Source organism: Contarinia nasturtii, unplaced genomic scaffold (genome assembly GCF_009176525.2).
Source record: "Contarinia nasturtii isolate CC-2019 unplaced genomic scaffold, AAFC_CNas_1.1 Cnas_scaffold_695, whole genome shotgun sequence".
Lineage (NCBI taxonomy): Eukaryota > Metazoa > Arthropoda > Insecta > Diptera > Cecidomyiidae > Contarinia > Contarinia nasturtii.
Window position 1 is genome coordinate 10041254 of NW_022198046.1, and position 12985 is coordinate 10054238.

Consider the following 12985-nt stretch of genomic DNA (forward strand, 5'->3'; position numbering starts at 1 on the left):
AAAAAGGAAATTAGATTCAATAGAGATTACCAGTGAATTTCTTGTTCAAGCTCAAACTCTGCAGCTCACCAACTAGGGACATTACATAGCCAAAAGGTGTTATAAACGATCAGGAAATAAAGTGAAACTACATTTCGTCATTAAATTTCTTGGATAAAAATAGAATCGTTGGCCAAATGCAATTACGTTTACTTCTGTAGGCTAAAAACACATCACTTCAACTATACATGTACATGCAATAGTTTGTATGGTATATGCGTTAAAACTGAAGCATATATATTGAGTTTTAGCAAACTGGCTATTAGATTTAAAATGCGATTGCATGCTTGTGTATGTGCATGTAGCTTATATTCAGTGTATAATCACTAATTGGTTTCATAAATCCATTATATGGAATCACTTGTTAAATTTGTATTTCGCTCGTGCGGATATGAAATTAAACACCATTGCAACTTCAAATACTTCTCTAGCTACCGTTTTCTCATTTTCTCTCTTTCTCGCTATGTTTTATTTTCCTTCAAATTGGTGATATGTTTCGATCCCAATTCACCGCTGGATTATAATTTCGAACGCAAAAAACCACTTTTCTACCATCATCGAACATTTTCCAATGCCAAGTAACTGTAATTAGAAATGGTTTGGTGCATATGTTGGTAAATATTACATTCGTTCAGCGTATCCCGTAGCGATGAATGATGCAGAGCAGATTTGTTGTCTGTACAGTGTACAACTGTACATAGCTTATTATTTTTCTCTCTGGACATTTTTTTTCCACTAGAGAGAAATTGATTTAATTTCGAATGGAATTATTATTTGACCAATAGTAACAACAATACTCTCACTCTTAATATCGTATAATATGGTATATTTCCATCTGTATGATTACCAATCACATTTCGAAATGTGTTTTATTGGCATTTTATTGACAAACCATCATTATATATAAATTAACAGAACAACATTCAAATATCGGATTGTGTGTGTATGTGCATGTGATGGAAATAATGATACTTAACAATTGTTAACACTTCAAAGATTATTATTTCATTTTCGAAATATTCAACACGATATATAAGTTTGATTGACAATTATGATACGAATGCATCTCAATCAATGTTTTTATGTATAGACTTTCGAAAATTGGTGTGACCAAAACAAAACTGTTTGATTGTTCAGCCACAACATTAAATTTATATATTCGAATAAACTAACAAACGCAGATCTGATATTGGTGTTGTTTATTATTGCTGTATACAATCGAAATTATGGAATAATGTTCAGTTTTTTTATGGTTAAAAACGAGTTATTTGGTCCACGTCTCTTATAGGATCGAAAAGACAATCCGTTTTGCAAGAAGACAATTGAGGTTCACAAAAACTGCGACTGACAACCGTATCAAGACAAACCACCGATACACAAAAAAATAAGATGAAAATCAGTCGACAGAATGCTATCGTAAAAGTGGTTTTCGCCGACGTATTCGGTATTTCTGAGCTGAAAGATTTTGGCTCTATTGAAACCACGACCATGATTTATTGGCCTTCTGAAATAGGATAATATCTGTGTAATTTCACGGAATTTAAGCAGCAATTTTTTTTCATCTTCATAAACCTAATCCTTTACTGGGATAACATGCCATCTCCACCCCACAACCGAAATTATCTCGTTCTCGCTTTCTGCATGTCGTGAGATGAGACGACCTCGGTGGCGGCGTCGTTCGAAGAAAAAAAACCTAATAATAAGTTTTGTGTTGTGTGCGCACGTGTTCACCGTGGTACAAATTGAAAATTTATTGAATAAATAAATTGGTAGATTTGCCAGCGGCCAACAGAAAATACCTTTTTACTGTGGTTTCATGCTTTGCTTTACTGCCGTGCTGTTCCATCACCAGTTCATTTCCAAGTTGTGTGTTTTAAAGTCTAAAGTCAGTCCATTTTCTCTGTGCATCGTTGTCTTCTTCGTCTTCATTTTCTTTCGCATGCAACAAGAATATACGGTTCAGAATCAAACGTGCTGACGTGTAAAAATTTCAAATCGGATGTGTATTCATATTGTTTCCGTTTTGTGTGGGGAAGGGGCTGTCACTGGTAATGGTGCTGCCGTTACTGTTGTCGCCCAAAATTACATTTAATTGTGTATTGCCATTGTGTATTTATCTTAAATTTACTCTTCTTGTGATCCATTTGTGTTTGTCTCTATTTTTGTTTTGTTAGCTTTGCTTAAAACTCCAAGCACCAAACTGCGAAGTGTATTTCTATGGTTTTCTTTTTTATGGCAGGCACGCGTCTACTTGTTATCGTCTGGATTTTCGTTGGCATTTGGTTCGATGTTTGCGAAAACCTATCGTGTTCATCGAATATTTACGCGCAGCGGCATCACATCGGTATGCAAGGACAAAATGCTGCAAGACGCACAATTAATTTCATTGGTCTGTGCATTGTTGCTACTTGATGGATTAGTATTAACATTGTGGGTGGTTTTTGATCCGATGGAACGGCACTTGAACAATTTAACTCTGGAATACAGTACAACCGACCGCAGTGTTGTTTATCAACCGCAGGTAAATAATAAATAAATTACAGCGATTTTCTTCTTCTTTTTTTTGATTTAGTATTCGTTTTTTTTCCCTTCGTGCATCCCTCACCCAACCTTTCCAATCCTCTCCGGCATTCACTCACCGTTATTCAACACAAACGTTCCATATTCGTTACGGAAGTAACGAAGCATTACCCATTTGAAATGAGTGTACTTTTAATTTCTCGTCTCGTCTGTCTGCTGTTCGCATTTCATTTGGTAGTTTTCAGTGTGTATTTTTTTTTGTTGTTGTTGCAATCATACAGGCTTATCATTTTGATTTTGTTCCGGTGCTGAATATAGCCAACGGCATTTTAATCTACTTTCAAGAGATTAAACGTGTTGAAGTGAAACGAAGTGTTTTCGTAGAGAAATTAAATCTACTTGAACGTTAGATAGATGAACGATTTGCTTAGCACCGAAATCACACAAATAGAAAATATACACGATTCTCTTTCTCTCCAACTCTCCAAGAGCTGTTTACACGTTTCGTTTAACTTTAATTAAATTAAATGTGTTCGCCTTTGGACACAATAACGAAGATACACAAAACATTATTCTATTGCTCTGTGTTTACTGTTTGCTCAAGCATAGCATATCCCATTGTGTGTGTGTGTGTTTCTGTGTGAGGTAGGCTCCGAAACATGTTTATGCATAATGTTTATTTATGTGTCAGCAGAAAAAAAATCGCAAGCAAAACAATTAAATATCGCGTAGTTTCTGTGTAAATATTTTAACATTTCAATAATGAATGAATTACAACATTCAAATATTGTTTTTATTTGAATAAATTTTTGATTATGATCGATTGGCTGACAGAAGTGAATAACATTGGGCCGACTCTCTCACTCTCACTCTTTCTCTTTTGCTCTCTTTCTCTCTTGGTTTGCATAAAATAGAAAAGTGAAGAAATTAAATTTGGTTATTAAATTGAATTAAATCGATTCTCCATGCCAAAAATAATACATAAATTTAACGAATGAGCGCCAGCAACAAGGGAAATTCAGCGAAATGTTCGACGCATGCTTTTTATCTTTTCAATTAAGTGAAACAGAAAATCAAACGAGCAAAAAAAACTCATTCTGAAATTCGACAGCGCTGATAGAGCGAGAGAAATTGAGAGAAGAGAGAAATGAGGCCAATTAATTATACACTGTACATATATTGATATGTATATTGCACAGCATTTATATTCGGTGGATGGTGTGCACAGTAAATTGACGATTTTTTTCTCTTCATTTTAGTTGAGGTTGATAATTTTTTTCTTTCACTGTCATCTTGATTAACCCTCTAATGCATTAATTTTTTTTCGACATGAGACTTATTTTTCTATGATTGTTTTGGTTTATAATTCCTTAAAAAAATAATCGAAATTCAAAAAATCGCATGGTTTTCTCAAAAAATGCTATTGACAAAATTCGAGAACAATCAAAACCATTGTTTAAACTGCAGTAAAACTGCTATAAACAAAGAAAATGATAATTTTTTTTGTCAAATTTCTGTTTTCGAGTACAGCCGTGTTTATAATTAAACAACCGATTTACATCCAGTTGTCAAATGACCGGAAAATGAAAGCCTGAACCCTACTGAATGTATTTTAATTCATAAATTAAATTTAGACAATAATTTATACACCATTCCTAAAGGCAGGGCTATGCACTAGAGGGTTAAATCAATGCACATCGACTTTGTGAACAAAGAACATGGAATATGACTAGTGATGGTGGTGTATATTACCATTTGTGTGCTGAAAATACTAGTACAAAGTGGAATGATGAGGGGGGAGGGGGAGAGCACTCTCTGACGGGTTATGATTTTTTTGGCCACATATATTCCCATTCTTTATTCACATACCAGTTCAAATATCCAAATTACTATACATTTGTAAACACAATCCACACAGGTTGAAGTCTGTAGATCGGCTCATACGCAAACATGGTTAGGAGCATTGTACATTTACAAAGGACTGTTATTGGTGGTGGGTGTGTATATGGCGTGGGAAACAAGACACGTCAAAATACCAGCTCTCAACGATTCACAATACATTGGCGTGTCGGTTTATAGCGTTGTAATCACTAGTGCCATTGTTGTGGTACTGGCAAATTTGATATCGGAACGCGTAACATTAGCATTTCTAACGATAACAGCATTAATATTAACATCAACAACAGCCACACTTTGTCTGCTCTTTCTTCCCAAAATGCAAGATATCTTGAGCAAAGGTAATTAATATATGTGTTTGTGAATGTTTCTGTTTCATGTGTTGGCTGCATTAAATGCGTATATAACACTTATACGCACTTAATTACAATGGCAAATTAAAATAATAATATTTAACACAGCTTGTATCGGCATTATAGTTAGGCAAAATCGGCATGGACATTAATTTTCAGGCTCATTCGTATTTTCGTCCATCAATTTTGCTGAATCGAGAAAATATTCGTAAACGCAAAGCTTTGTGAATTCGACTTGAAATTTGTGCTTGACGCTTGACCGATTACTCATAATGCGCATCATTTTAGCTAAGAACTATCAAATGATATAAGATATTCCTCATACTAAAACCCATCGGTAAGTGTTCTAATAACAACATTTCGTAAAAATTGGTGCTTGACTGCAATCGAAAATTAAACTTTGAAGCACTTAACACAAAACCCGATTTCTGGTTTAATTTTGTGAAAACCCCAATCTACACCGTTGTAATGATGGTATACATACCTGTATCGAAGATAAAGGTATACGAACACCTTCAACCTAAATGTGTTCAAAATGTCTTTTGACGCTCCATTGAACTCTTTTGTGGAATATCCAATAAATATTGTTAAGGATTTTAAGAAGCTCATCGTATAATGTCCATTCTGATGCATCAGCAATATGTGCCAGACAATTGACTTTTATCATCAAAACACATTTTAAATGCCATTGTAGTATGTTTGTGACCAATATTGGATTTTAAGACTGTTTTGTCTGGTTGCGTAAAAACGGCGCTGTTGACAACATTCTTTTAAAAATGTATTACGATTATATGTCCATCATTTTCTTTCATCATAAAATATTTATTTGTGTTATTTGTACGATTAGGTGTCATAAATGATCCCGTTATTCATAGCATGGGCTTAAAAATGGAATGCAATACACGTCGTTTTATGATCGATGACAAACGTGAGCTTCAATATCGTGTCGAAGTGCAAAATCGTGTTTATAAAAAGGAATTAGCTGCACTGGATATTGAAATTGGAAAATTGGAAAAGCTACTTGAAACACCATCGTCAACATCGTCGTCAGATCTGTCGATACCACGGCTTATTAAACATGAATTGGCTGTGGTAAATGAGGAAAATGAGAAATCATCATCAAAACAACAGCGTGCACCGAGCATTGGTGGCGGTTTGCCATTGTTGCTTTTATCAGTTCTACCGCCGGTTATTCCACGTGCATCGTGGCCATCGGCCGATATTGGTAACAATACCATGCGAAAATCGGTAACATTTTCATCGCAACCACAGCTTGAGGATGAGTCGTCTGTTGCACGTTTGCCAGCCATTGATTTATTGCATTTACGTTTAACACATCAACAAGCAACGGCCGATGCACGAAAGGGTCTTATTGATCGTATCATTGGTATGTAATGTAATATAAATTTTAATTCTCTATGTAGTGATACAGTGCACGTGTGGTTTGCATGACATTTGAGTTTTCTTGTTGACCATATGGCCAAACACACACATACATAAAATGTACGAAACATTCCCTTAGCGAAACGAAAAATTAAAAAAATATTATTATTATTAGAATGTGTGCGCCCATGGCCCCGAAAAAACAGCAAATTGAATTGTTACACAATGCATCTAGATATATTCACCAAAAAACGAATTGGCAAATGTAGTTTAGAATGTTGATTTAGTGCAACACACAACAAAATTTTTGTCCCGTAGGTTTTTTTGGTTCAAAACCACCAAGTCGCAAAGCCTCAACATCCTCAATTGCAGGCGGTTCGTCTGGCATTGCAGCTGCATTAAAAGTGCACATGGGATTATTTTCAAACATTGTACCAACGGCATCATCATGTAATGCAATCGATCGGGCTGGTGCTGCGGTGCATCCATTGCGTAAAATGTCATCATCAATTGCACGAAGTGGAAATGCCATTAATACAAGATGCTCGTCAATTACATACGATCCACCGTTTCGTGAGCGCTGCAAAAATCTACCACCACCGCCGCCATTCATCATCAGCACCGAAACCACAACCAACGATTCAACAAATACATCACGCAAAAATATTTATGTTGACACCGAACACGAGCCAAAAGTGAATTTTTATTTACCATTAGGTCGTCGTGCTTCAATTCTAAATCAACCAACGTTGAGAGATCGTGTTAAAGGTTCACCACGATTTCCACATCGAATCGCACCGACAAGCAGTTTAAACGCACTTGTTGAAAACACCGAATCAGCAGGTAAAAATAAAACAAAAACACACACAAAAACCAACGATGTTAAACGACACACTCAATCATTTGTGTAATTTTCTTGTATATATACTTTTTTCCGATAATGATTGTGTAGTAAAATGCTTTTCATTGCTTACCATACCAATTTTCTTCTTCTCTATCTCTCCCTCTTTCATATTGGGCTATCGTCATCGATGTTTCTGGTTCCCTCTCGTCCAACAGGTGCTAGTAGCAAATCAAAATGGAAATCAATGGAGGATTCAACAATGTTTGCCGCAAGTTCGACATCGTTTAATACGAGCAACTGTTAAAATATGTGCATCATAAAACTTTCGACTGCATTTGGCAGTGAACGAACATTTTTTCCACTCTACACATTACTGTGCACTTCTCGAAGCATTTATCGCCAGGCGAAAACCAATGGAATTCATGGTACAGCAAAAACTTCGACGATGAACGAAAAAAAATTGTTGTTGTTAGAAGTAAAAAAAAAAAAACTTTTTTTTGCAAATGAAACCGATAGAATGAGCGAGAAAATGAAGCTGAAATCCAAACAGCAACAAGCAATCTAAACACATATACCAATGGAATGTGAATGGCAGTCACAGTTGCACAGCCACAAAATTAACCAATAACAATTCTTGGAACATAACATTTTGTTTTGAAATCATATTATGATTTTACAAAAGTCATCACCACCATCACCACACCGAATGCCTACTGTTTCTTCTACGTCGTCAATTCAAAATTCAACAAATGGAACAGTAGGCACAATCAAACTCATACGCAGCATCAACACAACTAATTAAACGCTATGCATGTATGAATGTATGCATGGAGCTGTAATTGAATATGTGCAAATTAGTTGGAATTAGAAGCACGGATTTGAAACGAGAATCGTTATGAGGACGAAGGCAAAACGTATTTACACAAATTGTTCTATAACCCCCGGTTTCATGCTTTCTCTCTCCTTCCGTTCATCATCATTATCATCATCATCGTCGTCAATAGGTTAACTATTTTCCAAATAGAGCAATTGAAAATGTGAAAGTTTTTAAGCAAAGAGCAATCTAGAATTATTATTATTGTTACGAAAGTTAAATGACAATTACATTCATACACACTCCAATAGGAATCGAATAATTATTGAAAATTATTCAAAAAAAAAAACTTTTTTCTGTGCGCAATTGATTACGAATCTAATTAGATGATAAGTCCAGAACCATTGTGCGCAACCAATTTTAAAATCAATTTGTAACATTTATGCAAAAAAAAATTGGAAACAACCATACTAACACTTAACAAACACATTCCATATATTTCAAAAACCGCACAACCCAATGCAATTTAGCGCACATTGCATTCCATGCATAACAGCACAAGATAAGGGTAATTCAGTATACAAGAATTTTGTGTAGCATACCTACTAATTATTGATTCAATTGAACGAATTTAGAACAGATTTTTTAATTTTGGACATGTAAAATCGATTTTGTCATTTATATCGAACGGTTTTAAAACCATTTTTTTTGCCATTTCGGTTGTTGCAAAATAACAAATCACGAGAAAACATCGTAACTTAAAAAAAGTAACAATTTTCTTCTCTTGATATATGAGGTAAGTAAATATATTTATTTTCTCTTGTAAATGTATCAAAAAGATGCTGTGCAGTTAATATACCACATGAAGTGATGTGACGGCGAAACAAATAATGGTTGCATAAAAAATATGACATGAAAACATCATACTTTTCGTGAATAATCCTCTCTTGTTCCGTTTCTCTCGCGTCTGAGACATGTGTACGTGTTCCACATTCCCGAAGCACTAAATTCCCATTGAAGCTTTCCACCAAAAATCTATAAAATATTCAAACATCATAAATAGCTCTCATTCACAAAACACGATGGATAATCGTACGGGGCGGAACGAAAATCGAGAAGAAGAAAGCAAAATAAGAGGAATGGAAAATTAAAAAGAAAAGAAAAAATACTTGTAATCATAAAGAGAAAACTATAGTGTGCGTGTATTGAACCTTTAACATAGTAATTCCAAAAAAAAAAAATGTGTATATGACGGAAAAAAAACTTCTATTTATTGTATTTAGCGGGATCAAATAAATGAACGTAAGAGAAGACAATTTCTTCAGAAATTACTATAAATAAAGACATCAAACTTGTGCAAAATGAGAAAGTTTCTTCCTCTTTTATTCTGTTTGACTTTTAAACTTCTTGCTCTTTTTCAGCGTTTGGCAGCGTATGTGTATTTACTGATATATTGATGTCGATTAATTTTGAAATATGTCACCGACAACACAGCAGTCAAAACCAAATACGCACGCGAGTAAACCCATAATATGTCACATTTTATTTACTATTGACAAATGATTTAAACCGCGAAACTGAATTATTTGCGATTCAATTAGTTATGAATACCATTTATGCACAAATATATGTACATATGAGTGTGTGTGTGTGTATTGTGTATGCATAGCTGATTTAAAACCACAAAAACCGGATTGTAAACAAAGCCTGCATTGCACAAATGCCATCGCATCGATGCCACCGAAATCTGGCGAAAAGTCAAACGAATTAAAAATGAGGAGAGGAAAAAAGCTCAACAAGCTAAGCTTTTTTCCCCTATATCCTAGTCTTTTTGCACTTAAATGGATGGGATGCTGTATCAGCGTGCTTATGTTATGTTTAACCATAGTAAAGTTTTACCAACCGTTTTTCCATCATTTCGATGGAGGTTGGATGTATCTGTAACACACATGATTTAAGCGTAGCATTTGCCACAATATTTAACTCTAAATTTATGGATGATAGGAACAACAGAGGCTGAAGTATGGCATGGTGCATTACTTTCGACATAAAGTGAAAAAACAAAACAATTCGCATGCTGTTACTGTCGAAAAAGACTATCCAAGCATATGTGAGAGTGAAAAAAGGAAACGAAAAACGGAAGAACTTAGTTGAAAAAGTTCAATTTTCTTTTGTTCTATAAAACTTTCCCCATATCTTTTCCATGTGCACAAAATGAATGACATTTCATTTTCATAAAATGCATGGATCAGCATACGCGGCATATATGCACACACCCACCCACACACGATCTCGGTTAAGTAGATACCGAGAGAATGCCCGAGCTCGATCCACAGTCGACTCTGTTTCACATGCGAACATGAAAACATATTAATAATAATCTCACTTAAGGCGTTTATAGGGAGCTTCGATGAGTTTTTGAAAACATAAACCTATTAATGTTTACCGCTTAAGCACACACATACACACAAATCGATTTTCACATTTATAAATTGCCGTGTCTATTGCCGGTATGTCAACGGCATGGAGCGAAAAACGAAGAAATAAAAAAATACAGCGAGAGAAAATGCCTGAACTAATGACACCACCGTGTGAACTGATATTGAGATTTTTGGAGTCTCTCTCACTCATTCACACGGTACCTACAACAATATTTGTACCAAACAATAGAATACGATTGAAATAACCTACGGAGATAGATTCGAAAAGCATACACATCACTATTACCATACACCAACAGCCAAACATTTTTCCCGAACTGTTTTGGCTTCTCCGAGTTTACTACCTCAACTCGGTGAGACAACAATGATATTAAAACACATTTTGATCGACATTGTGTCGACTACATTTTCGGTATATATTTCGGGCACTGTTGTTGATTCCCTCTCGCTCTCTCTCTATTTTTTATTGTTGAACACAGCGTACACAGATTGTTTTGTACGAGTCGTGGAACGTTTTTGCGTTTAGTCTCCCTACTGTTGTTATACGCGTTATCTCTGTGTGGATAGGTTTTGTGTGTTCTGGGCAATAAAAACCTTAATTGAAGGTGTTTAGATTTACATTTAGATGTGTTTTCCGATGCGTTTTAGCTTCATGATTCTGTGAGCAGCGTCAAAGTGACATTTTTGCCATTTTCGAATTTGCTCTTCACATCACCATTCGCTGCAAAATACAGCTTGAGCTAGTGGAGTGAGACTTCAATAACAACGACGACGATATGGGCATATCTATGCTATGGTATAATGTGGCAGAGATCTGTGTGCCTGAGCGAACGCGAGGGTCTGTGCTACAAAGCTGATCCAACAACAGTTTGAAGTGGAAGAAAGTGAGTACTTAAGCATCGTACACCGCTAATATTAATTCAAATCGAATAAAACGCTATAATTTGAAACACACTCACTTTTAGCTCTCACATAACACACACACATATAGTTATATATGTATTGCCGCCTGAGAATTGGATTCAATCCAATGGATTGGCAGAAGTAAAACACTTTCAGACGCACATACCAAATCCCTTTTGACCCGCCCGAACAGTAATCATTGTATGTCATAATATTTGACATTCGGTGCGAAGAAACATTTGGTTGGAAGGCAAATCAATGTGGTAAAACATTAAAAAGCGGGAACGAAAACGAAATACAGAGAGAAAGAGCATCCGAGACAGAATGCGAATAAAATGCGATGTCAAAAAAGATAAAAGGGATAGAACGAGAGACACAAGTTTTGGATGAAAAGATAAAAGATATTGACTGGTTCGCATCAATGGTTGACTGTTGTTGTTTTGCGTGTATATGTGTGGTTGTATTCATGTATTGTCGCTTGTTCGAGCTTGTTGTTCGAGCGTACATGTGAACTTAAATGTTATGTCTGATGCGTTCTCTTTGTCTTTTTTTTCATTCTCTCGTTCTAATTCAGCCCCGATAGCGGTTTATACATTTGGGCTCGTTGATTGTTTGATTGAAGTGATGAGCATAAAAGAGAGAAAATGAAAGAAAAAAAAACTGGACAATAAAGCATTAAAAAACAACAAGCTTATTTCTGTCATTTCAGCTATATTTCAATGTCAGCACACGATGTGCCACCACTCCATTTCGAGTGGTTGTTTCGCTGTAAATTTTTACAAAAGTACTCTATTAATGTCCTTCTCGTCATAGAGAAAATGCTTAAGACGAGAGTGAATGAGCAAGCAAGCAAACGAACGAGCTAGAACGATATCCATTGGATTTTTTGTTTCAATTTCCTTTCTGCCGCGCTTAGTCGAGTCGGCCAAGCAAGCATCAAGCAATGAAGCACACAGATGGAACTTAATTGAATGTAAGACAGCACGTAAGAGTGAGTGAGTGAATGAGTGAATAAATGACAAGCAAAGAACCATCGTGTTCCATCATGTTCCTCAGATGTTTCTTCAATTTTTAATTTTTATTTTATGCAATTTTTCTTCCATTTTCATCACATTGTATTTTCCTTGAACTTAATTTGTTTTCAAAAAGAGCAAAAAAGCGTGCACCCTCGTTCGAATGCGAGTCCGAGTCCGAGAAATGCTATAATGTTTGAATAGAGAGAGAGAGAGAGAGAGAGAGATAGAGAGAGAGAGAGAGAGAGAGAGAGAGAGATAGAGAGAGAGAGAGAGAGAGCGAAGCACAGACATAGAGAGAAGATACACCCATTTGCCATCACTACCACACTATATTCACCCCATTCTCACGAGCCACAACAATAGAGAGATTGAGGAAGCGAATGGCAAATGCGCACAGAATTTTCACAATTTATTGGCAAATCTTTGGGTGAAGAGCAACCGTAATATTTTATCATAATTACATTTGTTATTGTTTGCCTTGACGAATTCATTGGATTTAATGCTTCTTTTACTTGGCTGCGCGCACTTCATCGTTCGTCGTATCCTTCTACATTGGCTATTTTTGTTGTTTTTCGTTCATTGATTTTGTTCAGCTAGCATAACGCTGTATGTTGACTTTTTTCACTCTCCTTCTCTCTTGCTGCATTGTTTTGTTTTCAACATTTCTCTTTGATATTTATGTGCAGAATTGGTTGACGACGATGTCAACGACAATGTTCATCACACAATGAAACAATATCGTTATAGTATACTAAAAATAGTTTGCAATTGTTTTT

General features: G+C 35.6%; 1 protein-coding gene across 1 annotated transcript in view; it reads left to right on the top strand.

The window, feature by feature from the left end:
* Positions 1-9218, top strand: part of LOC116340631 (gamma-aminobutyric acid type B receptor subunit 2) — a gene marked incomplete at its 5' end in the record, with an annotated part of 18208 nt that extends 8990 nt beyond the window's left edge. Inside the window, 5 exons of the mRNA XM_031767224.1 lie at positions 2279-2560; positions 4478-4796; positions 5656-6195; positions 6510-7034; positions 7251-9218. Of these exons, the coding sequence (XP_031623084.1) occupies positions 2279-2560; positions 4478-4796; positions 5656-6195; positions 6510-7034; positions 7251-7339 (1755 nt within the window). The remainder of the gene's footprint in view (positions 1-2278; positions 2561-4477; positions 4797-5655; positions 6196-6509; positions 7035-7250) is intronic.
* Between the last annotated feature and the right edge of the window lie 3767 nt (positions 9219-12985).